General features: G+C 41.5%; 1 protein-coding gene across 5 annotated transcripts in view; it reads left to right on the top strand.

Annotated features, from left to right (window-relative positions):
• Positions 1-5,161: 5,161 nt before the first annotated feature.
• sema3fb (sema domain, immunoglobulin domain (Ig), short basic domain, secreted, (semaphorin) 3Fb) overlaps positions 5,162-27,044 on the top strand; it is a 54,784-nt gene continuing 32,901 nt past the window's right edge. For 4 of the 5 annotated variants that reach the window (XM_028405637.1, XM_028405639.1, XM_028405641.1 and 1 more), the window contains exons 1-2: positions 9,061-9,512; positions 11,254-11,412. In XM_028405637.1, coding sequence (XP_028261438.1) covers positions 11,295-11,412 — 118 coding nt within the window. In that variant the 5' untranslated portion in view covers positions 9,061-9,512; positions 11,254-11,294. Of the gene's footprint in view, positions 5,212-9,060; positions 9,513-11,253; positions 11,413-27,044 lie in introns of those variants that run through there. The other variant, XM_028405638.1, reaches the window with a different exon arrangement.

The following is a 27,044-nucleotide window of genomic DNA, read 5'->3' on the forward strand; positions in this document are numbered from 1 at the left end:
AGGGGATTGATCATGTTTGTGTAAAGTCTGCAGAAGTCTATTTTTCCCGATTAAAGATAAATCCAAACTTTAACTTGTAAAGTATGTGTATCGTTTAGTGATGTTGACAGTGTTACACAGTTCCCAAAGAAATTAATTCGATCCAGGCTTTGGCCTTTAGTGTTTCTGGCGCTGTGTCGCCTACACACTGAGAAACTGAGCAGCCCAGACATGCAGGGCCCACAGCCCCTCCAGCACCAAGGCAGACATCACAAGTACCTCACATAGAAACCTGGAGTTTTCAATGCTTAAAAGACAATGTTACTAAGTCAGCCTCAGAACTCTCATGCAGGTATGTATCTCTGCTTTCTTCTGCACTTAAGGCAATGGGGGGTAATTGTGCTCCAGCTGAAGGATATCAAAGTGTCCACACATGCTGCACACGCTACAGTTGCAGATGGTTTTAAGATAATTTTGGGCATGACTGTGCACATCCTTCCTGTTAGTTGTTATAGGAATCTTGCTGAGATACTTATGAGTGATACTGAAGGGACAATAGGTGTGTTTTTGTTGTCTCCTCACCTGCTGTATGTCAGTAGCAACACGAGTCACAACACATGGATTTGGCACAGAAGAGAACAATTGGTTTTGGGATTCACAACAGCATGTCCAGTTTCTAATAATAAGTGAGTTTCCATCAGTACTGGTGAGCATGCAAGTATCAGTCAGTAATATATGTACAGCACACCCTTGGACACTGAAGCCGTGTCCATGGTTGCGATATCCTGTGAGCTAAGAGGAAATCAGCATGACATACAACAGGTTCCTAAAGTGACAAATTCCTGTACTAAAGGTGGATCTGCAACATGCACATTATCCTGGGTTCCTTTAGCGTAACATCCTTTTACCAAGTCCTTATATGCCTGACCTTTTCTTCTAGCAGGTTACTCCATTTTAGTGCAGGTGGAGAAAAGCTTTTTATTACTGCATCCTTATAAAAAAGGTGAAAACTACCTTACTCCTCTGAAATAAGTTTACTAGGTTGTAGATTTATCAAGTATTTTTTTACATCATGGGAGGGAAGGTTTAGGGTGTGAGAGAGGAAAGGAGTATCCTGTAGAAACAATAGTTATTCATGCCAGTATTGAGAGTCTGCAGGATTAGTTCCAATACAGAGTTCACGATAACCCTTCAGCTCTGGCAGTGGCACCTCCCAACACCTCAACCACATATGTTTATGTGGTTGGCATGGAAATGGAGACACAGAGAGCTGGAGAACGTGACTGACACTGTTTCTCTGGGTAGGCTAAGTCCATTGAAGGTTATTTCTTGAGTATCTGTTTTGCCTTTGTTTCATGTTCGGGTTTAGGAAGATATGAATGATTGTAGTCTGTGGACTATTGTTGAATTATCCAGATTCAGGTAATTAAGATTCCTTTCAGATGCTGTAAATATAAGTCGCTAATGATATCTGCAAATCCTGACATGCAGCAAAGGTGCAGCTGGCCCAGCAGGTCTGAAAAGTTATTTTTTCCCTCCACATGTAAACATGACAGCGGCTCTGATAGATCAGTGTATGTAGTAGTTTCAATATATGGGGTCATGACCTCACTGTCCTATTGAAAGGCAGGAAGTGATTTAAAGTCCAGAGGAAATATTGCACCCTTATCCACTAGGCATCCCATGACATCCTCAGGAAGCATCCATAGTGCAGAGCAGTGCCAGGTCACAGCAGCACAATAGATACCAAGTCAGTAGGAGAGAACGCAGAGCACAGATTGTTCTTCCTATCAGTGGTCTCCACCTCTGTGTGCATTCATGCTCCTATGCTATTATCTTTGACTTTAACTCTGTGTACACTGACAGAGGCAGAGAGACTGGCAGTGTTGTTGGATAGGTCTGTCATGATAAACAGCTAACTTCAACCTCACACTGATTTGTCCTGAAAAAGCATACACTTTTTTTTATATTTTAAAATTTTTTTTATATTTTTTATATTTGGTCTGTGATTGGAGTTTCCCCCTAAGCTAAGTTAATTGACTGACTGCTGGCTCAAACTTCATCATAAAGACCTGGGGGACCTTTGCCACTCATTGTGTTTTCCCCCTGTATTCCCTCAGCTCCTCTTGCCTTCTGTGTTTTCCTCTCTACTGTGGTGTGAGTGGGTGTATGAGCGGCTGAGTTGGTGTGTGAGTGTCTGTCTCTGGATTTTTGGCCTTTGTTAAAGTGTCCAGTGTTCCCAGTGTTCATCAATTCACTCCTGAGTTTGTGTCTATTTTTCCCGCCCTGTTTTCAAAAATCAGTTGTTGCTCTACAATCAGGGATTCACTCATCCACTGTTCAGCTATCACCTTTGTGTAATTAGGGGTATATTGGGTCTGCATTTAGGCCCACGTTCGAAAGTTTGAAAAGAAAACATGACAGGGCAATTTATCCCACAATGTGTCACCAGCTAAATTCACCCACCCCAGTGGTCCTGATGTACAACTGCAAACATATGCTATAAGTGCGAAATACAAAAACAACAAGCAAAGCTCTGTCATAGGAAACATCACCGACCTTTATCCTAAAGCTGATTAGTGTATTCATTTTTGTTTTTGTTAATATAAAGAAACTAATTTTAAACATTGCATGATTTTGTTATGCAGAGAGTTATAGATTATGCCTAGAGAAGCTGGATGTCCCTGTTTGAACATTGTTGAGCACATACAGTTAATCCCTTAAAATTGCAAAAGTTTTGCATTCATTTTGGACTGAGACAATTTTTCTGTTGAATGACTGACTGCTGGCTCACACTTCATCATAAAGACCTGGGGGTGGTATCAAGCTTATCATGCAGCTAACTCTTGGCAAGAAAGCAAATACCCATGTTTCTAACAATGTCAAACTGATACTTTAATCAAATGTACTCTGTTTGCACTCTCATTGACTAGGCATCTGACATTTTTTGAAGCTTGAAGAAGAAAAAGATAATAGACTTTAAAGTGTTAGAGTGGAGGGAAGTCACGCAACACAAGTTGTCCAGTGTGGTGCTAAGGCCCCGTTCACACTGGACAAAGTCATTCCAGCTAGAGTATGATTGAGCCCAGACAGCCTTTAAGCTGGATGCGTTCAGACCTATTTTCAAATCTGGCTAGCACACACTTGTGTCCGCACTCAATCCGGCTTCATCCAGCATGTTTGCTGTCCTCCAAACCACTAGGTGGCGCCTCGCAATATACAGAATCCGTTCACGCCGCGGTAGGACCGCGTGTACGCATGCGTCGTGCGGTTTTTTGTCCCATGTCGCGCCCCGTGAACCGGAAGTAGCACATCGCTAAACGGAAGTAGCACGTCGCTAGCCGGATTCGCTCGCCACATTTGCTCGCCACATTTGCGTTCACACCTGAGCCACATTTGAGCTAATCTGGCTAGATCCACCTCTCGTGGGTGGATCTGGATTCGAGGTGTTCACACTCAGAAAAAAACACATATGGATCGATCTGGATGCGACCGAATCCTGCTTAAGCCACATTTTTTTCCCCAGTGTGAACGGGGTATAAGTGTAGCCATGATAAAGCTGGTCTATAATCATTTTTTTCTCTAATGGCAGATGGAAATATTTCTGTTAGACTTATCAAGCAACATAAAAATATTTTGACGTGTCCTGGTCATTGAGGTAACCACTGTACACTGGCACCCACCTGTTGTCGCATTTTTGTGCATATTCAGGGTGGAACTTTTCACCACAGAGGTTGAAAACAGCAGAGAGAGATGACAACATTTTGACCTGCTTTTAACCTTTAACTGGTTTCGGTTCATCATTGTGTAATGATGTGTTGGTTCATATAACTGGCCCAATTCCTCCTAACGTCTGTACTTCCACCCAAGAAGGCCTCTGGAGCTCAGAGAAACCTTTCATACAAATAGTCCAGAGGCTCATTTTGTTGGTATGTTGTAGTCAGTCACAGCATCTGAGCTGACAGCGTTAGTCAATAGGTAACAGTTAATCTGTGCAGGCTTTCCCCTCTCACTGTGAGATTACTACATTGTGTTGGGATGGTAGCAGGACCTCCCAGACAACTAGTTTCACAGCTTCATACATAATCCTCCTAAGTGTGAAAATGATTTCTGCTGCATGCATATCTTAACACTATAGCAGAACAGCGACGTAATCCAGTTTTTACCTCTCCTGTGGGTCATAGCAACACAACATCAACTCTGTCCTAGTCCAGTACCTCCCAGAAAGTTGGTGTGAACAGGAAGTATGACGCATGCTGAGTATGAATCATACATGACCCACCTAGAGAGCTTGTGTTTCTTTTTTTATAATCAGCCTCAGTCCTCTACTGAATGAAATCACCATTTAAACTTTGGTAGATGGATTATTTGTTCAAAATTTGCCACTCTACCTCGAGTGACAGCCAAAAAAAGACCCTAGACAGCCAGTCCTGGAGAACAGAGCTGTATTGAGAATCTTAAAGTGGGCAGGCTATTTTTCCCCCAGGCTGATGTCGTGGTTTGTGATTTTATTCAATTACATAGTATTTACCTTTCACATAATGTCAACACTGATGTAGAGCAGTGGTGGGTAGAAATGAACTCACCTGTTCCTCAACACACACATTATATTGTGTCCAGCACACACACAATTAAATGTGCACACTGCGACACGGGTTTGTTTATCCAGCTCGGTCAAGAGCAGCGTTCGGTCCTCGTTCCTTTGCCCATGTGATGTGTGAAAAGTGGAAGGAAATCAAAGCCATTTCCTTCATTCTAGCTGCTGGGTTGTGGTTCCCTGGGGCAGGAGAGTTGAGACTGGCAGTAAAGTATCGTTAGGCCCTCAGAGTCTGGGAAGTGTACGGAGCTGCACATGCTACCAAAAACAACAGAGGAAACTGTTGCTCAAAGGCACCAACCACAGGTAAGGGAAAGGGAAGGTGGTCCAAACACTGAGCCGTAATCACTGCTTGAGGAATCGTACACTTCAGAGAGCCTGAAATCCCCTTCTATCCCTTGGCCCTGCTTAATTTGTTGTTTAACAGACTCACTCATGCTTACTCACCTCAGGAGATGAGAAAAGTTTGTTCTAAACACTCTTGAAATGTTGAACAAGTTTTATACTGTTGAGAGTTTCTCTGTGATCTAGATATGATACTTTTCTTTTCTCATTTAAATGCTAATAACTTTGAGGACATCATCTACAGAAAGCGCTTGGAGCAAAGCTTTTCTCCTATCTGGTTCCAGCACAAGGTGAGCACCTGCCTGCACAGTCTGAAATAGTCTCCTTGTTGGAGAAACAAGGCAGTTTAAGCTTTGTTTGAGGGCTGTGTCTGTGTGTGTGTGTACGTGCTGCAGACCTAATACTTTCAAGAATCAGCATTATGCCTGGAAATGAGGTAATTGTAGGCAGTGTGAAACAATGAGGAAATTGTAATTTCAAAACCCAGGGATTGGCTGGAATCTCAGATTAAAGATCTTTGTTTTTTTATGTTAACACATAAACTGATCAATAATTTAATAAATAAGATTGCTAAAAAATATCAAAATAAAAATAATTGATAAGTGTGGACCTGGCTGGTTTGGTTTTGGTCATGACACAACAAATTGTACAGCACAAATGTGAGGATTGACCTGATACATGATTCACTGTGGTACTGCATGTCATGTCATCAGGGGGGTAAGCTGATGTTAGTTTTTCTTATGGTGCTTGTTAAAGCTCAGTGTTTTGTTTTCTGCATTTATAGCACATTTGAACCAGCTCAAAGAACTTCAGAGTTTCCTACACATAAAATCTACTAATATGATATCATTAATGAACATTACCGGAATTCTGACCCATTATTTTAGGTCAAGACATTTGTGTAACAAATGTAAAGAAACAAATCATGTCAGTACATTTGTAAATACATATGATATATGTTATTGAACTTTGGCAACACTGGTTTGATTTATATTTAATGAAAAAAGTAATAATGAAATGGACCAAATATATCAAAAGCAACAGACATATCACATCACCACATTTTTTTACTTAAGATAGAACCTGAGATCTTTTACAGTTCAGTGCAACACAAAAACAACATCTCCAAAGCATGCAGTGTGTCACATCTCTCCTCACATGCTGAAACCTGGATTGTGTTGCAGATGATCCCTGGACTGTATATCACAAATGCTGATATAACACCTGGCATCTGTTCACGGCCTGCAGGCAGAGCCACAGAGAGCGCTGCTCACACCTCAGCTGGAATGCAGGTTCTTCTGCACAACTTTAAAACAACTTCATACACCACTTAGATAGATGTCAACAGCACCTTGCAATCATGCACTGGCAAGATTTTTATCAGGATTATCACAGTTCAGGCCCACCGAGGAGCAACAAGTCCTCCTCTCTAATACACAGCTCACCTTGGATTCCCATCAAGCAGAAAGAAACACACACACACAGACTGTATGCAGTCAGGGCTGATTGTGCCGATCCTTTCAGACAAACTGGCCTGGGTGAGGAATGTATCTTTGAAGAAGCTGATGGCTCTGCTTCTCAGATAATCTGCCATCTTTTCACTGAATAGATGAAGAAGAAGAAGAAGAAGTCTACTTGGACTCATCAGCCTGGTCCTTTTCTATTTGACCTCTGCCAAGTCACTTTAAAAAAGAACCTTTATGTTGAGTCAGACTGCAGACTGAAGGCCACAGAGCCACCGTCATGGCTTCATATGGAAGAAAAGTCGAGCGGGACAGCTTCTTTTGACCCCATTGAGCAGACAGCTCAACACCTCACAAACTTTCTCTCTGACTCTGTGACAGGCTTCACGGTGAATCACCATTAAAGCTCAGATTGAATGAAAAGCAGATAATGCAGGTGTGAAAGGACGCTGAATGGAATATGATTAAAAGTGGGAAAATGTTTAATTTTCTCAATGAGCTTTAGAAAATCTTCACAGGCAGTGACTCGGTCACTTTGAAGTGTCCAATCAGTGTTTGAATAGAGGAGCAAATTAAACATTTTAATGTAATTTTCATTATATGTCATCAAATAAATTACATTTCTCACCCTTTTTTCAAATCAATGGTTACAAACCAAGATAACACTTTTAATTTCTGATAAGTTGGGTCCAACAATCATTACATTGTCTGTGCTCTAAGTCACTAAAATTGACTTAGCCGGTCAAATATTCAGTGGGAGGAAGTCAATGTAATGCTGTAATAGACTTGTATGCCTTAAACTTTTATCCTGTGAATATTTGAGTTAATAGAAGTTATTGTTATCTATCTTTTTAAAAGTATAACTGAGGTGAAGATTTATTTTAGAGTCGCTCACTTGTTAGGAGAAAAAGAACACATGCAGACACCATTTAAGCCAATTCCTGTTGAAAAATGTCCCTCCACACCTCATGTGTGGGTGGCAGATGGTGGCTCACTGGTTGTCACAGAGATAGAAGATGGAAATACAGGCGACTGATTTGAAGCAACCATGCAGCTCCTCCTTGAAAGACTCTCTATAGCAGCTGTAGGTGTGATAGGAGACCTGCCACAGAGCTGGTAATGCATACATTCACACAGCAGTCTTTATGTTCAGACAGCAGACAAAGGTGGCTCCAAATCGTATTTTCCTTTGCTCATAATATGAGTAGCTGTGGCTACAGTAAACCTCCTCTCACCGACAGGTTGGCGGTTCAAGGCCCACTATCACTTTCACAAATCCAAAGTTTTCCCTAATTGCACACCCACACCTCACATTGCGTCTATGAACCATTGTTGTGTAGTTGTGTGAGCAGAATCTGGATTTTTATTTCAGATCTATCCACTTATACCATATAAAATTAATTGATCAATTGATTATTTTTCAATCTAACCACAACAGTCACATTGGAATTTCTACAGCTTTTGTGCCACTCTGGATCCACAGTGGCAGGACTCTTTAAATGCTGGATGAAATCTGCCTTTCACATTCAGATCCACTCCTGCCTCTGATTACACGTTGTCACTCACCTCTATACAAAAGTGGCAGACATTGCTCTGATAAAAAAAAAACCTTTTTTTATCATCTTCTCACAAAATCATTTACTTCTCCTGCCAACTGATAAATCAAAGCATAATCCTTGATGTCAATGACCTCCATGTTAACTTTTGTATGATGAAAGTTTTTGTAAGTTTCCGACTAATTCTAACCACATTTAAAAGTTGTGAGCATTGAGCGTTATGGCTTGCAGTGTAAAAAAAAAAAACATTTTATCAGTCTGTAAAAAAGCATGAGTTGTTAATGATCAACATCACTTGTTTTTGGCACCTGATGGTGATAATCATAATGGTCTCTCCACTGGATAAGCCTCACCATTCAGCCTTTAAAGTTGATATAATTTATGTTGATCCAATGACAGTGCTCCTTGAATTCTCACCTTAATCTCACAGGGTTCATTTTACAGCATGCAACAAATGTTGTCAGATGTGATGAGCTCCAAGCAGCTCAGGTGAAACTAACCTGTCCCATTATTAAAGTACATTCATGGGTGGGAAAAAAACATATCCAGTTACCGGTATTTCTAGACTAAATTCCCCACAGCCTTTAAAATACCAAACAATCATATCCAATAAGTGTTTTGGATTCTGATGCAGAGGATTTGGCAGCACATCTTGATGTATCTTAAAATGCAGTGTGTATTGTGCTTTAGCTGCTTCACCTAAACCAGTATGTCGTTTTAAATGCCATGAAAAATCATGAGCCATACATAACAGCCAAGGACGTGTTTTTCTTTTATTTATTTTTGTTTAAGTTTAAACATTTAAACTTAAGGCTTTTAACAATGACTTATTGGCTTTTATTGCCTGATGAACTCACCATGGCTACTCCCCTTTTTTATGTGCCTTATACGTTCTTTCTTTAACTTCTCTTTCTGCTCTCTGTGTAATAAAGATCATTGTGGCCGGTGCGCTCTTTGCTCTTTGCCAGTTTAACAGTGGAACAGCAGCACAGGAATCACGTCGCTGCCCGTGGCTGATGGGCGGCTCGGCTCGCCGCTGCCCGCCCTGTGGGTGTGTTTAAGTCAAATGGGCCTCTGCATCCACCTGCTAGCGTCCTGCCTCCCTACAGTCAGGAGCTCACAACTTTCCTGCGGAGCACACGCTGCGCGCTTGGACCTCTTTACACCGCAGGGACTTCTCCTTTTTGTTCCTAACTGCTTTCTTTCCTCCACGAAATGGTGATTGTTCTCACGCGACCGCAGCATATCCTCGCCTCGCGCTCTCGCACAGGTTAAATCAGAGAAACATTGTCTTCCTCTTATTCCTCAACTGAAATTGTCTTATTGTTCAGTGACAACTCCGGGGCCAACACACACACACACGCACACGCTGTGCGCACAGGTACAGACTGCCCTCCCTCCACACCACCACCCCTGAGCAGGGACTGTCCAGAAGGCGCGCCAGGATTTTCTATTGTTATTATTTCAACTTGGAGAGAGAGAGAGAGAGAGAGAGAGTGATCGATCTGTTGGAATTGGTTTGTTCAATGACTTGCAAGGTTGGATCTAAACTTATTTTCGGAAAGCTGTAAGGTAAGCCTGATTGTTTATTATTAATATTATGTAATAATAACTCTAATGATAATAAAATGTTTGCTGCTGCGCGCCTTATCTGTTTTTTGCAGCACCCCTTTCTAAATGTATTGTTTTCCCTTCTAAACATTAAGTTCGAAAGACCAGTTCCTGATTGAAATTTTCGATTGATCACAACATGAATTCCTACATGAATCACTGTGACTGTTTGTGAAATATCTCTGCAGTTTACCGTGCGCTCTAATACCACACCAGACTGTTTACAGTTCTGTTGTCCATGTGCGGCCAAGGCTGCCAGTCTGTTACGCACAGATTTCACGCTATAGCATGTTTCAGCAACACTGCACATTTTTCCATACATTTTTGTATTGTTCATTTGTAAATATATATTGATTAATTTACTTTCCTTTATATGTTCACATTTCTGTTTATTGAAGCTTTTAAAGTTTTCTAATTGTGGTGGAATGCTCATCAATATATTTGGATGGTTACCCAGTGCCACTCTCATCTGAGCCCGGCCCAACTTGAGTTTTTAAGTTCTTGTCTGCAAGTTTTCATGACTGCTTTGATCCGAGGCTTATCGGTTAATAACATCAAATCTAGTTGGGCTGATATAAGACTTTGTATTTTTCCAAAAATGCTCCTTTTGTAAACTCCAACTTGTGTATTCAGAATTCCTCAAACATGTTTGGCTTCATGGAGCTGTTCACCATCCTCAGTGGGGTTTTGAGCGGTGCCTGCCTTATTTGATTTCATGTGCTTGTGTGAAGGACTTGGCCTCTGTCTCAGAATAAACAGCTGGATGGTTAACAAATTGTCTGTAAACAGCTGAGGTTTAAACAGCTGCCTATGCTCATAAATCCACTGCAGCATAGCAGTCTGTGCACTCTCCTGAGGTCTCTGTCGGTACATTTGAGACCTGATCTGAGTGTCCAGTGTTTCTGTAGGATTAGGGGAGAAGAGCTTTACAGGCATGCAGTCAGTGTGGTCAGGGTGCTGTGCAGGAACTGAGAGGTAAAAAAAAAGTTTCTTTAGCAAGAATTGGCTTGTTACAGAGACAAGTCATAAATGATCCATGATGTAAGTGTGAATCACTGATGCTACTTGGTGTTTATAATTCATTAACCAAAGACCTAACTGATGGCCACCACTGCATTGATCAGAAGACTTGTTGAAATGTCCCAGCTAGTGTTTGAGGCTGTCATCATTTATACCTCCTTTAAGCAGGAGTCGGTGATCTCCATTGTACCAGTCACAATGTTATATTTGTATCTTTGTCTCTAGTAAAACATGAAATAACCAGGTATTAGGTGAACCTGTAATTACAGAGCAGCAGCAGCACACGTGTGGTGTCATGGTGCAGGAATTTGTTTTGGGTCCATGAAGCGAAGCAGAAGAAAAGCTTCTCTCAGCAGAGTCAGCGTGATCTTTCCATCCATTTGTCGCACACTGAAAAACAAACATAATTTTTACCAAATGGAAGCGTGTGCACAGATCTCTGAGCGCTTGGCTCCTCTCCACCAGGACTCATCAGTTTCATGAAGCACCCAGTAATCTGGGCGTTACCTCCACACCTCAGCACTGCGTCGCCCAAAAACTCACAGGGGATGAGGCTCTTGGGAACCGCAGATTTGACATGTCACATAAATTAGAAATGAAAACACACTTATTGTGGCAGATTTGTTTGTGTGGAGTTGAAACAGCAGCCTCTTTTCTCACACGTTTCTTTTTGTCTCTGCAGATTTTTATTTTTTAAATAACACTACTGGAGGTTGGTCCACCATGCAGCTGGACGGTCTGTGGACGTTCCACACACTCCTGGCACTGTCCAGTTTGGCTTTTGGGAACCAAATGAGCAATGACCCACTGGCCGCGCCCCGTATCTTTATCTCCTTCAAAGGTAAGAAGCTGCACCTCCTCCTCTCCCTCCTCTTTGTTTGCTGCTGTCTTTCTAATATTTCCTGCTTTTCTGCTGTGCTGCTTCTCCGTGTTTGCTCATTGAATGACTGATGATATGATGTTGTGTAATTGGAGCAGTTGTGGCTTCGATAAGTGCTGAGTGTTTGTGCAGAGGAAGAACTTACAGCATCACCAGAGCTGACCACAAACAAATCATGTACTTCTCATATGCTGCCCTCTCCTCAGACCTCCAGGTCCTGTAATAACCACCAGATGCTTCCACTGCACAAACAATTAAAAACACAGACAGTGACTACACAGATACTCAAGACTGTGTGCTTTCTCATTTTGAGAGAATATACATGATTATTGTTTTAGTTAATCAAATGCAGCATCTTCATCTACAATCATCTTTATTATAGAATCCCTAAATTGGAGGCACAAAGAATGATGGGATAATAAGGAGCATGTAATAGCTGTGTGACCATTATGTGATTATTCCCTGGTGAGGCAAATGTGTACTTTAGGGGGCTGCATTTGTGCATTTCTGTGGCCGTACAGATTAGGTGAGATGGGTTTCCGGGTTCTCCGGCCGCAGAGTGAGAGAGGGTATTATCAAGAGCAAATTGCCAGGATCAGCCATGCAGAGCGACGTCCCCGGGGCCTGTCCTGCTCGGAGATCAAGCCTTTGATTAGCATCCAGAGAAAAGCCGAGGGAGCGAGCAGCAGCGCCCCTGTTTGCTTTGCTTTCCGTTTCCCAGCGCTCCCCAGTAGTACAAGTTGACTTAATTAAGTGGACTGGCACAGTTCATTGTTGAAGGCGTTTTCCTGCTTTAATCAAGTGGGATTTAACACATCAGTGAGCACATATCCAGCGCTCAGCAGTTTTTTCATTTTCCAGATATCATTTTAGTCAAAGGCGGTGTTGTTTTTAGGGGACTGTGTAAATTGTGTGAGTGTGTTTTTACTTAGTTATAAGCTTCTCTATGAGCAGACAGGGTTGTGTATAGGTGCATCTCTGCATGCCTGAACTCACCCGATATATATTTGAAAGCGGTGGTCTTACAGCTCCCTGCTCTTTGGCTGACATGGAAAAAGGCCCGGCTCCGCTGCTTACCTGTGTGTGTTTGCCTCTCTAGTCAATATGAATTTCACAGTCTACTGCTGCTGCCTCTCTCAGAGGAATGCACCCCCCTCTCCATTCAATATTATGACTCTCTCTGCCTTAATTGCTTTTTGAAAAGCCCATGTAGTCCATACCTTGGCAAGCAGGCTGCACTTCCCCTGATGCATCATGATGTGTTAACTTTTTTTCTTGAGCTATTTGGGAGGGCAGTTTACCTCTGAGCAGCATCTTTAATGGAATGTGCACACTACATAGGTTTTTTGATTCAGTAAGGAATGGGTTAATTATAATTAACGTTGATTATGCCACACTGTGCAGTATAAAACTTGAATTTGTAGTTTAAAGCTGCACGTCTCTCAACACATGTTCCACACTGATTAACCCAGTAGCTGAGAAGCGAGGTTAAGAACCATGACCTCCATCTGGGAGGCCCTCACTTCCCTATTGAAGCAGGTAGAGTAAATCATGGGGCCTAATTGCGTTGCTTTTGCTCCACACTGCGTACACAGATTTTATGACAGGAAAGGCCATTTTATTATATTGAAAAAAAAAAGCCACACAGAAGACAAAGGAAGTTTAAAAAATTGCATCCACTCATGCATATTTCAATAAGATTCGCATTTGTAAAGTCTGATAAACCTTGGCAGTAGACTTTGTTCTGGCTTATCACGTCCTCCTCTGTTCTTGTAAACCGAGGAGAAAGGGCAAAAGAAATAGCAAGTAGCTGTAGTCGGTGTCAGATGAGTAAACTGTAAGTGCTTCAGAGAGCAGAAAAAAAACAAACAAAGAAAAACCTTCGTATATAATCAGTCAATATTTTTGGGTTACCTTAGACAAGACTGCTGTTGCCAGCAGCTACCAAGAGAGACTTGTACGTGGAGCTGAAGGGAAGTACTTAATTTACACACACTCGTCTAAAGTGAGACATTTGATCCCCGTTTAGGAGTGAATCAGCTGTGTTTTTCCTGAATATATATTTTTTTCAACCCTGCAGTATTTTATAATGAAACTGACAGAAATAAAAGAGATTTGACACCAAGGAAAAGTTTTTACACCTGGCAGAAAGGTGTGTTTGGGTGAAAACAAAGTTTATATTTGTTATTCAGCTGCCATTTTACTGCAATGCACTGGACTCCTGTAAATCGTTATAACTACATACAGTATATTAACATGTTTTCCTTTTGTTTTGGCAGTTTTCTAGAAATTGGGATGAATTCTCTGCTGTAATATCTCATGTTGGCAGCTATTGAGCTTGATTGAGGTCTGTAAGTTTTGAGCCATGTACATGTTGAGTTCAGTTTTGTGTACTGTTCAACAGCTGAGTTATAGTCCAGCAAAACATTCTTTATTTAATTCTGTTCAAATTTAGTGCTGTCCCACTTCGTAAAGCTGCCAATCAGTCAAGTGAATTAACAGAGGATTGTATGAGAGCGTTTCCGCTTTCACTCTCAAGTCATGTAAGTGCCGTTTTAGAGTGAATTCATTAAGGGGTCAGCTGATTTACTTTTTTTTTTAAATTCTTCTTCTTGTATCATGCAGTGAGGTAGAAAAACAAGACATTTTCTTAATGGATACAACACCCCTAGGATGTTATTGCCATGCCATGTTGTGTAAAGAAGGACCACATTACTACTGTTGGCCCACATTCCTGCTTTGACATATTTGAGTATGTGCATTAAGCAGATCCAAATCTAAATCCACACTTATGGCTCTGCTATTTGAAGTATTATACCTCACTTGAACCTCTCTGCCTTATCTGAACTGCCGTGACTACCTTCACTCAGAATAATCACAGAACATCGCTTTGTCCGTGCTTTATGTACAGCTGTTCAGATGAGTGTAACTAAAAGGTTTTAGTTGGCAGATAAACATGCAGCAGGTAAACATCACTGAGAGTGAAAAGAGGATCAGGGTCAAGAATCCCAATGACAGTATTTTTTTCACAAGCAGAAATAATCCACAGCAGAGTGAGCAGTCATGTTTTGTGACAATTAACACCTCTCACCTTTCTTAGTTCGGTGTTAATGAAATTTTAAATAGGTGCTCTTACAAGTACAGCAATGGAATTGTGGGCTGTCAGTACAAAAGAAAAGTCCTTTAAAAGCCATAACATCATCGGAATTATAGCATGCCCCCACCACTACCACACACACACCTCATCCCTCCCTCGCCTCCTCCCTTTGAGCACGTGTGAGGACAAATCCACCAGGAAGACACCAGAATGTGGGTCAGCTTTGCTCCAATACATGCACTCTCTGCTGTCCGTGCAGTAAGAGAAAGCTGCCATTATTCCAAATATTTCCTAATCTGCACGCCTCCCTGTGAACAGCAGGATACTATTTTTACTCCTCGGGGAAGTCTTTACTCTATATTGGGCATGAGTGTGCGTGTTTGTGTGGGTGGGTGGCAGTGTGGAGGGTTAGAAACTCCCCTTTGGGGTTAAATGCCAGACATTCTGGTATGTGTTGGCCAGTGTTATTCAACACGTGTTTCTGATGTGTGTTTTTTAGCATTTATTTCTCATACAGCAGTGTGCTATCAGTTCAACTCTGGGCTTGCCCTTTTATTGCCTCTCTGTCAGACTTGTAAATGTTTAAACTGTTGTTACTGTTGACCACACAATATATTCTAGTGGTCACTTTCTTCTTAGTGCTCCAAATCGATACATTAGATATCAGTTATTAGTTCTTATGCTCTTATCACTGTTGACCTGGTTGACAGCATGCATTTGTTTCAAGCTGGAGCCTTGAGTGTTTACTCAGTATTGACTCGTTCAGACTGGGGAAAGTCAATCCAACTAGAATGGGATTGAATCCGGATTGCTTTTAAGCTGGATGCGTTCAGACCCATTTTCAAATCTTTGCTGTCTTCCAAACCACTACGTTTCTCAATGTAAAATTATTGTATAATTATTAATATTATGTTGTTTAGACCCTGTTCAGACAGCACAGGGTCTAAACAACATAATAAGCAAATTTACATCTAGGCTCCTTTTGCTGCAATGTGACATGTAGGTTTCCATAAGTTGACCATCTATGATAAGCTGAGCCATGTCTTTCCATTTCTTGTTGAAGGTGTAATTTAACTTACCTTCATCCTAACAGTAATATGTCAGCATTGTCCAAACCACATGTTAAAGCCTCGAAGCTGTTTTTTTTGTACTGTTTGTGAGGTTCAAGTTTGTATATCCCCACAGCAGCAATGTAATGAGTGACAAAGCGCTGAAAACTCTGGCCATGCCCCAGACCTCAGCTTGTCTCCACAACAGCGAAGCCCAGTTATTTTTAGTGTAAAACTCTGCTCCCTCAGCAGGCACCCAGAAGCCATTTGTGGTGCTGTGGCTAACCGCTGAAGGCAATCGGCAGGGTGGTGATGGTGGTTTAAGTGCAAACGCAGCTTAGACCAAAGCAACTTGCACTCGGCTGTGATCCAGCTGTCACTTAATTGTAAGGTCCTGGTTGGCCAGAAGCATCTTAAGTTTGATTGAGTTGGCGTAAAGGACAGTAAAAGGAAATATGAGCTCCAGGTTCCAGAGACAGTTATTCAGTCCATTGTGGTGTATTTTACTTAAGAGTTTTCTTTTCTGCTTAGAGGTATGTGCATTAGCTTTTCACTTTTTATGTAGAGAAACCCATTCATCACAATGGAAACATATGCATGTCACAGAAAAAAACAGAGGTTTAGTGTGATGTTATGTGTGAGGTGCAGCCCACCTTGAAATGCATTTATCTCTTTGACAACATTTTCTGAGCTCATAGTATATTTACACTTCACTGAATTGCATTCAAATCTTGCTGGTCGTGCTAAATGAAATGTCACTGCTGGCCGGCCATAGTCTTCACCCATCTTTAAGCATGAGTGATTATCTAGTCAGAGGTTTAATGAACAGTATACATCCGATAGCGTCAGGCTGACAGGTCAGGAATCAGGGATCGATTATCTGTCTGTGTCTGAACCCCTGTAACCTTACCTCTACCCCCTGTTTGGAGGATGACTGATTGTTCATGATTACATTTTATTTATGGACCAGTTAGTACATGGTTTTCATTCTTTACTGAAGCAGTGCACCTTGTGTTGGTCACATTTGAAGCACTTGTAATGAATTTCTGTGGGCAAAAAAATTTGTTTCAATTAAAAAAATGTTCTGTTCATTTTAAGAACATTTTAATATTGACCATGCGCAGCAGTATTACAGGAGACAGAACAGCTGCCATTCTCGCCCCACTCCTTGTCAGGTGTACTGTATGTGTGGGACAGACGTGTGAGAAAAGATGAGTACATTGGCACCTTTCAGCATGTTGCCCCTGAATCCAGCAGTAATCTCATGTCCTGTCTTTAATGGTGCCAGTTTCCCTCTGCAAATAAAATCGTGGTCACGGTGTCACATCATAGCTGTGTCAGCCAACCATTAGCTCTGTCTGTGCCTCCCACCCACCACTGACTGGCTTCTGGAATATCAGTTTTATTCTATTCATGGCTGTTAAATGCACACAAGTCCTTCTTTATGATGGTCTATGAATTGAGTCATTGTGTTCAAGTCTTACAGAATATAGCCACTTGGTACCTTAGCCTACTTGATTCTCATGCCATATGGCTGCAAGGTTGTAAAGTGTATCGTTGGCTGCTTGGGTGGTCCTAATGTTTGATAAAAGGAAGTAGTATCAGTGCTTAGATTCTCTTTCTCCAACATATGGCTTCTGGTTGCTGGATATATAGTTTGTGTACAGGTGCAGAAGGTGAGGAGTATTGTCACTATATGTAGTCTAACAAGGACTGCAACTAATAGCAATTATCGTCAATCTGCTGATTGTGTCTATCAATCAATTAATCATTTGAGTACAATACAAATAGAGGGTAAACTCTAAATGTTCAAGAGTACAAGGTGATGTCGCTAAAAATGCTAAAATGCTTGCTTTGGTCCAAAATCCAAAGATGTCTGGTTTTAACTCAAGCTACATTGATCCACATGACTTTCACAATAAATGCTTTACGCCTGTGAGACGCCCAAGGGTCTCTGGGCCGATTGGCCAACAAAAGAGGTTGAAAGTTGTGCTACAGTAAGACAAGAGTGGATTAAGGAGAGTTTATCATATCACATAAGTTTTAATCCCTGGCACCTGCATTCTTTTGCCTTCAGACACAGCTTTGTTATGTTTAGACACCAAAAACACTGAAGGTATTTCACATACATTTTTGAGCCTTTGCTTTGTTAGAGCAGCATAGAATTGACAGAATTTTAACAAAAGCAGCAAATTATTTTCTATGGTTGGAAATAGAAAACAGTTCAAATCATTCACTTACTAAAATAGCTGGTGATAATACTCCTCTATTAACTGAATTGTCATTACAGTTCTGCAAACTTTGAGAAATCTCTTGCAGTTCTCCCTGTCCGTTATTTACCTACTTTACCCTACTTTCTCTTGCCTGAGCAAATGAGCAGCAGTAACGACCAGGCTGTTTGGGATTCCAGGGATAGCAGCTTTGCTCTCATTTAGCATCTGCAGAAAGAGGGATATGTCGTGTTGGGAGTATGGCGTCCATTCTTTGGTCAGGGTTTCACCTGTATGACAGCCTCCTGAGTCAGGTTACATGCTTCATCACTGGCCCGCCAATGAAACCCGGATCATCTCTCCAAAAGACTGAGGACCCAGTGTTGTCTGTCCGTCTTGTCTTTCACGGGCATGTTGTTGCATCTGTCACCCCCCCCCTTCTCAAACCTCTCTACTCACCAGACTGGAAAATACCAGCCAAATTGTCCACATACTGTGAATCACTTTCTCTCATCCACTGGCGCAGCATCTCTTGCACATATGGTTTTATTTGTGGAACTGCAGTTGTATTTTCTATCAGGTTTACATGAAAAGTGTCAACGTAATACAAATCTGAATATGTAGGGTAAATGATTCCATATGTTACAACCAAGATATATAATACAGTACTTGGTAATTTCCTGTAATCTCAATAGCTGATGGGATAAGGTTTCCTCTTAGTATGGTAGCTGAGACATTGTGGGAGCTCTTGTCAGGTTTATGAAACTCTTCAACATCTTTTGTTAAAGCTTTTTCATTAGTATTGTCTGGCTTGACATACTGATGACCAGGATCTAGTAACTAGCACATTTGCTGAGCTTCAAGGTTGGTCCTTTTTTCTAGGTGGCATAATTAAGACTTCCTGTGGGACTGCAAATCTTTTCTCACCTGTGAAAACAGGGCATTAGTGGAGACTGGATGAACAGGTTAAGGACTCAGACTAGCTTTGTCTCTGCACCGCTGCTAGGGCCGTACATTGTATATTCTTAGCACTAGTGTTTCTCTTGTGGCAGATTAAGGTGTCAGGTAGAATAATGGTTCAGACAGATTAAACAAGTTCTTGGATCCAGATCCAACCTGCGGCCAAGGCTCACAAAAGCTTTTCCAATACAATGTGTGATTTCTTTTATTAAAGTGTTGCTCAAGAGAAACAGGATGAATGAGTATAAAGAACTGTAAAGGTGGGGGAAATGAATAGTGTGAACCAGATGAATGATTTTGAATTGAGCCCTTACTATGAACTGCTTCTTTATCTCGTCATCTAGACAGAATGGTGATAAGATTCCCATTATGATTCAGACCTACCAGTAAATTGTGTTATCTTTGTCAGACAAGGGAATCACTCTTGTTTCTGGTGCATTCAAATGTGGATGATATTCAACTTTAGTCATCTTTTATCTCAAGAATCAAGATCAAGAATCAAGAATCTTTATTGTCACTATACAAGGCACAATGAAATTTTGTTCAGAAGCTCTCGGCTTAGGCACACAGTTGGACACATAAAATAAAAAAGAGACATGCTTAAAATATACCTAGATAAATATAAAATAGAATAAGAATAAAAAGAGTAAAACTAACAGTGCAAATTACATTTTTAAAGTGACCAGTATGAATATGTTGTACAAAATGCAGTGTATTTATGGTTTAAAGAAAATATCTGGGCTCTTGCTTAATGCTAGCCTGTCAGAGCCCTACCTTCAGCCCCTTGTGTAACTCATCTGTGCTGCAAACGGCCTTGTCTTCAACCTCTGCAAAATCTCTTGTATCCACTCCCTCCCCTCCACTGGCTGTCTGTAGCAGCTCGTATCATATTCTACACGCAGTGCTGCCATTCCAGGCTTAGAAGGTATCTGCCTCCCCCCTTCAAGCACACCACCCTGTGCCTGTGGCACCAGCTCAGCTCAGTGAAGAAGGCTCTTTGGCTCACACCTTGCTACAAACAGCCTAGCCATCACTTGTTTGCTCTTGTTTCTTTCTTCCGGCTCCTAAATGGTTACCATGCTCAGGCCTGATCAGTGGAGTCACTCCCTTTCTGTGGTTGTCATTCTGAAGTATCGCCTTCATTTCTCTGAGTCATATCTGCTTTTTGCTAGCTGCTTTTGAAAGTCAACGCTGTCTGAAATGAAGAATTTTCATTTTAGACGTGTTAATGATGTTAGAGTAAAGGCTGTGTTGTACATCTTGGCCAATAGGAACATTTATTGTAGGTTTGTTAAAGCTTGTGTCCATGCATCCCTGAAGATATTGAATGTATAGGTATTCTCTGAAAGGTCAAGTGGGTGTGCATGACTCTGTCTGGAGAGGTCAAGGTCACTGCTCCTCTTTAATCTACAACCTCAACATCATTTCTCACCCTCTGTCAGTGGGGGATTGAGTTTCAGATGAGTTGTACTGCCTGCACTGGTTAGACTTGGACCCAATGATAGAACCTCTCCTCCTTGAGGCCAACAGTGGGTATATCATGGCTGAGATGCTGCCATGTACTCTAAGATCATGTACAGACTGCCATGTTGTGAGAAAAGCTGAAATGCACTTTATTAGCAGCAAAGACAGAAACAGTTCTGTTTGACATGCTGGTACTTTGTATTTACTATACTCATACTATGGACTTCCATGTGTATGATTCAGTGGCAGATGTTTTTAGAGTTATATAAATGCAGCCATTCATCATTTAAGGAGCTTTACACGTAAACCCCTTTTCACACCTGTACTGTACCCCTAAGGTTTTCATAATAAACTTTATCCTGGACCAAAGTGTATGTAATGTCAGATTGACAAGTTTAAGGGAAGTATGTACTTTGTCAGGATTGTAATACTGCACTCACTATTGGAATGCGATCAGGAAAGTATCCTCAGAGTCATAAAAATAAAGCCATCAATGCAGAAAAATAACCTGTGCGAGATTTAAACTGTAAATCATTGAATTATTTTAACACAAAGGGTGATTTTGCAGTATCATTATAGCTCCTAATAAGGTTTGATTGAAAATATACACAAACATTACATCATGGTGGTTGCAGACAAGTGAATTAGGTCTCTATTGGAATGGCTGTTCAAAGCATAGAGCTATAAAGAATAGAAGCCATGCATAAATAAACTTTTTAGCTGCAGCATGTGCTCCATGTATGATGTGTCTGCCTGCTGTTAATCAGTGGTTAATCAGTGCAGTTGGTGGAATTAATTTGGTTGGATTACGTATCAGATCAAAAGGTGAAAGTGAGACTGATCGGAGCCAGGCTTGGGGTAATTTGGCTTTATATTAAGTTTCAGATAATTTGAGAGTACTGTTTATGATAGAATACAGACTCAAGGCAGCATTTGACCTCATCTACTTAGGGGAGTTTAGTGGTTTCCTTCAGTAATTTAGACCAGCAAATGTTCAACATCAAGCTCTATATGATCCATTTTGTTAGAAGGAAAGCAGTTTAAGTTTAGACGAACTGCATACTATCACTGTTTCAGAGTTCACTCGAGTGTTTTATGAGCAAACAGCAGTCAGCATTTTACCTCCCATCCAGACCTTTCAGCATGTTTGCTCCCACCTCCTCATCTGATGAGGTCATACACCATTCCACTATGGTAAGGGGAAATGAGGCTGTTTGGAAGACACATTGAAGAGTTTAGCCTATAAGAGCACTCAGGCATAATACAAAGCATGCACTTTGATGCCTTTGTAGTTGCGTGGTTTTGAAATGCTGATTTGGAGATTTTTCTATTGCTGCCTCCTGCATGTTGGTGGAGTAGGTGTTAATAGCAGTGTGTGGGGATGGACACTCGATCACACCCATTCAGACTGGGCCGGGGCCAGCAGTGACCCCCCGAAAGGCTGTTTTTGTCAACGACCCATCCTTTCAGGCCCCCCTCCTGCGATGTGCCTCCTCTTGATTGGTGAAGGAGTAAAAAAAAAGAGGAGAACCCTGGCATGCAGTTCCCCTTGTTGTTGTTGTGTTTGTTTGACGTCGCCCACACACTCTTCCCCCTGTGAAGGTCCTATAGCTGCAGGGGCGTTTGTGTAGGTTTGCCTCTTTTTCACAGAAGTTCATTCACATTCTGGGAGACCTGTGGGTGGGCGTCAAACTGGCATCAGCCCTTTTTTTTCAATGAATGCGGTGCACAGCATCCTGCTGGCTTTTCTCTGTGCTGCCTATAGATTCTTCAGTCCAGTTCTTAGGAGCACCACTGTGGAGATGCAAAGGGAGGACAAGGGTTTCAAGTGGAGGTGAAAAATGAGGTTCTCATGGAGGGAAAATGAAAGTCAGGAAGAGCAAAGGCAACTGTTTACGTCGCCTTCTCCTGTCTGGCTTGTTGCCAAAGCAGTAGTGGGTGATGTGTTGGTACATGAAAGCACAGAGGATTGTGTGCATCAGGGGGAATGTTTGTGAAACTCTTTGGTAATGCCCTAATGATGCACAGATTGTTCCACCACTCACATCTCTTCTTTGATTCGGTGATCTCCATGCTTGTCTGAGAGAGGTGTACATGCTCCTGAGCTCTGAGTCTTTCATTGTTTTGTAAATCTTGAGAGGAGAGGGGTGGTGTTACAGTGTGTGCTTAGTCCCTGTTTGACTTCTTAACTCAGTTGCTTGTTTCCCTGCTTAGCTCTTCAATAGAGGGTTAATGAATACTTTATTGCCACTTTACTGTGTGGATCTTAGTGGTTGTATTTAATTTCCCCCCCGAGGGACGTCCTGTGGCGTTTCCCAGAGTTTTGGAGCAGCCTACTTTGCATTTCCTTTCTGTGAGAAGACAAACGGGCCTGGAGTCCAAGATGAAGCGCTCTGACAGAGAGAGGCCGACACAGAGAAAAGAGGAAGATGGGCAGGCAGAGTGCAGCTTGGATTTCATTCCTACTTCTCTTCTATTTTCCCATTTTCTATTTCTTCCAGCTCTGAATCAGTCCAAAGTCTCATGGGCTACAGCGTGGATCAGGTTTTACCCCTCCTCAATCCACTCCACTTCTCCCACCTTGCCAAGTTTTGACATGTCTATGTTTTACCTTCCAGGGTGGAAATTCAACAGACAGCAGGGGTGAACAGTGAGGAATAGAGTTGCAAAAAAGTGTTGGGTGAACTTTCCTGGTTAGAAAGAAATGTTGCACATACAGATAGTCCTATCAGTAACTGTATACTGATGGATGTGTCATATTCTGTCACTTAACTGGAGTTCAGCTCTGCCGGTGTGTAATCAGGCAGACACCTATACATTCATCACCATTGTGGTTGTATTTCTGCTAGAACAAACTTCCTAACTCCATCTCAGGTGGGTAATAACTGAGCTTGTCATCCACCTTTGAAAGTGTTTCTTCTCTTCTGCTCATAACTGTCAGACAGAGCTCAGTAATGCAGCTCAACTGTGACCAGTGTTTGCTGTTTTAAACCCTGTAATTAAGTCAGTTAATCTCCAATTTTTCCATCACAGCGCACAACCCAAGAGGGGGTCCCAGCCCACCTCTGACATGTGCTGGACTCTAGGTTGAGTGATAGCTTTTTAATGGAGCCCTCCCAGCTGAAAAAAAGTCTAGTGGAACCAACCCGAGGGAGTATTTAAAGGACTGGCAAAAAGAGCGGTAATGAATAAGCAGAGCTTCCTGTTTTCTTAAATGCGGAAGCTGCATTGAGTAAAGGTAATTGATCGGAACTAATTAGCGGCAAAGAGATAAACAATGGTTAGGTGGGATGCAGCGTTCTTTAATGATGCACTGTGGGGATGGCACACTCAGTAGCAGCATTTCTTCAGCCACTGTGTTAAAGTAAGTCCACAGCAAAGCTCAGTCATGTGTTTGTGTCTGTGGGTTACTCTCCAAGACACCTGAGAGCTCACTGGCAGTGCTGTAGTGTGCGGACTATGTTTGAGTATAAACTCCTTTATGGTACTTTTTAGTTTCCATTGGAAATAGCTGCTGTAACAGCTGGATTGCTGTAAGTGCTTTCAGTTTAAATTCAGGCACAATTAAATGATGACTGCATTTAATATGATTTGCATGACTGAAGGGAAAACAGGAGTGTCACCTGGAGTTGAAACAATAGTACACTAAGAACTCAAACTCAAATCACAGAAACCTCAGGATTTCACCCAGTCTGAGTTACATCATATCACCTCACTATTTTCACCTTGTCGAAACATGATAGGAAGAAAAGAACCTTTTGTAGAATTCAACAACCAAGTTGTGTCAAGTTCTGAAATAGCTTTTAACGGGCACACACCAGAGTCGCTGATAGATGCAGTGAGGAGTCTTTTTACAGCTGGGGCCGACCTCTGCCTGCTTAACACTTTTTCTCTGTTGGCAATGTGCTTGACAAAAGCCTCCTCTCAAGATGTCAAGAAAATTCATTTTCACATGCGTTAATTAGAGGGGAAGTCTAAGCTGGCTCTGAAAAGAGCTGTCATGACCCCAGCCTATCACAGACACACCTGATAGTTTACCCGCCAAAGAGTTTCATCTCCTTTTTAATTCTCCTTTATAATTTGTGACTTTATTGTGATGGTGGATACTAAGTCTGTTTATGTGACTGTGGACATTATCATCCTTTTTGTCTCAAACACAAGGTCTACTGTCAGTCAAGTAAACATTTCATTAAATGCTGTTTCCACAAGAGATGTAAGTCACAGGACTGTGCCTGGTTACCTTTATATTCTCACTCTTTTTACCTTGGCACTCCATCTATTTTCCTGTTAAATGCTCCATGTCAGTGAAACTGGTATCTGCAGCCTGGTTCTGACTCCATCACTGTCACGTCTTTTAGGAAATAAAAAGGACCTTCAGGTTAAATGTGATAAATGTTTGAAAAAGTGAGTTGTTGTGAGAAATACATCATTGTTAACCTCATTGGGATGTGGAGCGAGCTGATATTTATGGCTTATTTCCCTGTATTGGAAAAAGCCACTTGTATCATGTCATCATGAATTCATCCAGCATTGGTGGTGGGCAAGTCAACTTGCAGAGACTTGAAGGTTTGTTAAGATCATGTCAGCTTCAATTATTGCTGCATTAAAGTCTATTTGAGTTTAAAGTACTAACTGCAATGATGTTTGCAGTCTACAAATGTTCTGAAAAAAAAACTTCAGATGTTAAAAAAGGGGGGGAAAGTAACCAGTGTTCTGTTTTGAAACATTACCATCTTTCTAACATACATCATTTGTTTTGAATGGGCTTAAATACAGCATGACCCTTTAATGGGGATGTACACTAATTAATCTCCTGCTACTCCCAGAAGTGATATACTGCCACTAATCATACATTTTTCCCAATATTCCCAAATATTTACTCTGCACTGAATGTTCTCTGGCTGATGTACAAGCCATACATCTCAGATGAATACTGCACATTCTCAAGATAAACTTGCCTGGGGAAGCAGATTACTCTCTCTCTCTCCCCACATGGAGGTTCTACAAGAGCTCTGTTTTGACTTGTCTGGCTTAATTGTTGTGTCAATTAAAATGCTTTGCTGAAACATCATGCGGGTGGGGCCTGGACCTGGAGAATCGCAGGAGGCTTCATCTTGTTCACAGACATGCATAGCGCACAGTGTTGATGAAGTGAGAGTGAGAGAAAGTCAGATTAGGTTGCTGGGGAGCTGAGCAACCAAACAAAAGCATAATGTGTGTGTGTTCTGGTCCAGTGCAGCAGTGTGTGAGGGGCAAGTGTATACATTTAAGAAATTTCCCCCTGGGATTAATAAAGTATCTCTGATTCTGATTCTTTCTGATTCTGATTTATGGGACAAACTTTTGCTGTTGTTTTCAATAAATTTAAAATGAAACTCATGGATGAAGTCACTGACACACGAGGAAGTCATGTGTCACTTGCTTTTACAATCTTAACTATAGACCCTCTACAGTATCGTGTGTCAATGGAGCCAATGATAACATGCCAGATTAACAGCTTTCAAATTGGAGCTGGGTTGTATTCTCTTTGGCGAAGAGAAGCCTATTAATGTGGTCTCCCCTGGGACATATAGGTCTCGACCCATGAAGAGTTTCATACTCAGTTGACAATTAATTGCTGAGTGCTGTAGGGCCGTGGAAGAGTGTGAGAATGAGGAATTTCCCTCCACAAACTGATCTCTCATGAAGAACAACAGCCGCACTGGATGTTTCAGCAAGTTCTGTAAATAACGAAGCCCTCAAATGATCGTATTAGTAATTAAGAATGAAGTGAGTCGGGCTACATTTAAAGTCTTTAAAAGCTTTACAGAGATCATTGGTAGTCCCAACTGTATTTTTATTACATTTTATTTAAAATAGTCAATTTATTCACATTAAGATGTTTGCCTAAACCTTAATCAGACAAGCGGATCGGCACCTTGGAGGATAACTTTCCAGACGTTTTGTAAGATTTACTATACTGCCATGTTCTTCAACGTAACTCGTGGATCACATTTAATCTTCTTCTACCATCAGCACGACCTTTGCAGTTTTTTGACACCTTGTTAATCTTGCTCTAAACACTCAGTGAGGTCCTCACACCAAAGAGGAGCCCTCAAGCTCTTTTAAAGCAGAACACTGCCTGAAACTAGGATAACCTGGGATTTTCTACAATTATCTCAGTTACATGGGGCCCCAAAAATGCTTTGCCCAACCTGTATGTGTCATTATCCTCTTCCGGCTTTTATTTGTCTCTTAATTTCTTAACTTGGAAGGTTTTAAGTGTGTTTCACAGTGAGAAAGCCTACTCTGTGGGCTTGTAGTGCCTCCTCCCTCCTGTGTTTCTTGTCTGTACCATCTAGGAATTCACTCAGAACAAAAGCTGTATTTTAGCCACTTTGCAATCTATACTTCCGTCCGCTCCTGTAGCTCATTACTACTGCCAGAGCTACTCAAAAGAAGGGTATTGGAGTAGGATATCCTGCCTGTCAGTCAAATGTCAGGGCTGTCAAGTGTGTCAGGTTTAAACCCAAGTGGGGAAAGACTGACTGGTCATTAAAAATCTCTCAGGGTGGCCGAGTTTTGATTTTTGCAGAAGCCTGGTGTATTTCCACAGCTGTCAGGGTGTCTGCATGTCTGCTTCTATGTGTGAATGTCACCTCAGGCACAAGTGAGTCAAGAGAGTCAGGTTTCCTCTGGATTAATGAGGAAGGGAGATGATGATGATGATGATGATGGGATAGAGATGAGGAGTTTAGGTTACATTTTTTGCTGTTTTACTATCAGTTGACTTTAGATCATGTCAGGGTTCTGTCCCAGTTTGATTTGTGGATG

The sequence above is a fragment of the Parambassis ranga genome, chromosome 5 (genome assembly GCF_900634625.1).
Source record: "Parambassis ranga chromosome 5, fParRan2.1, whole genome shotgun sequence".
Taxonomy (NCBI): domain Eukaryota; kingdom Metazoa; phylum Chordata; class Actinopteri; family Ambassidae; genus Parambassis; species Parambassis ranga.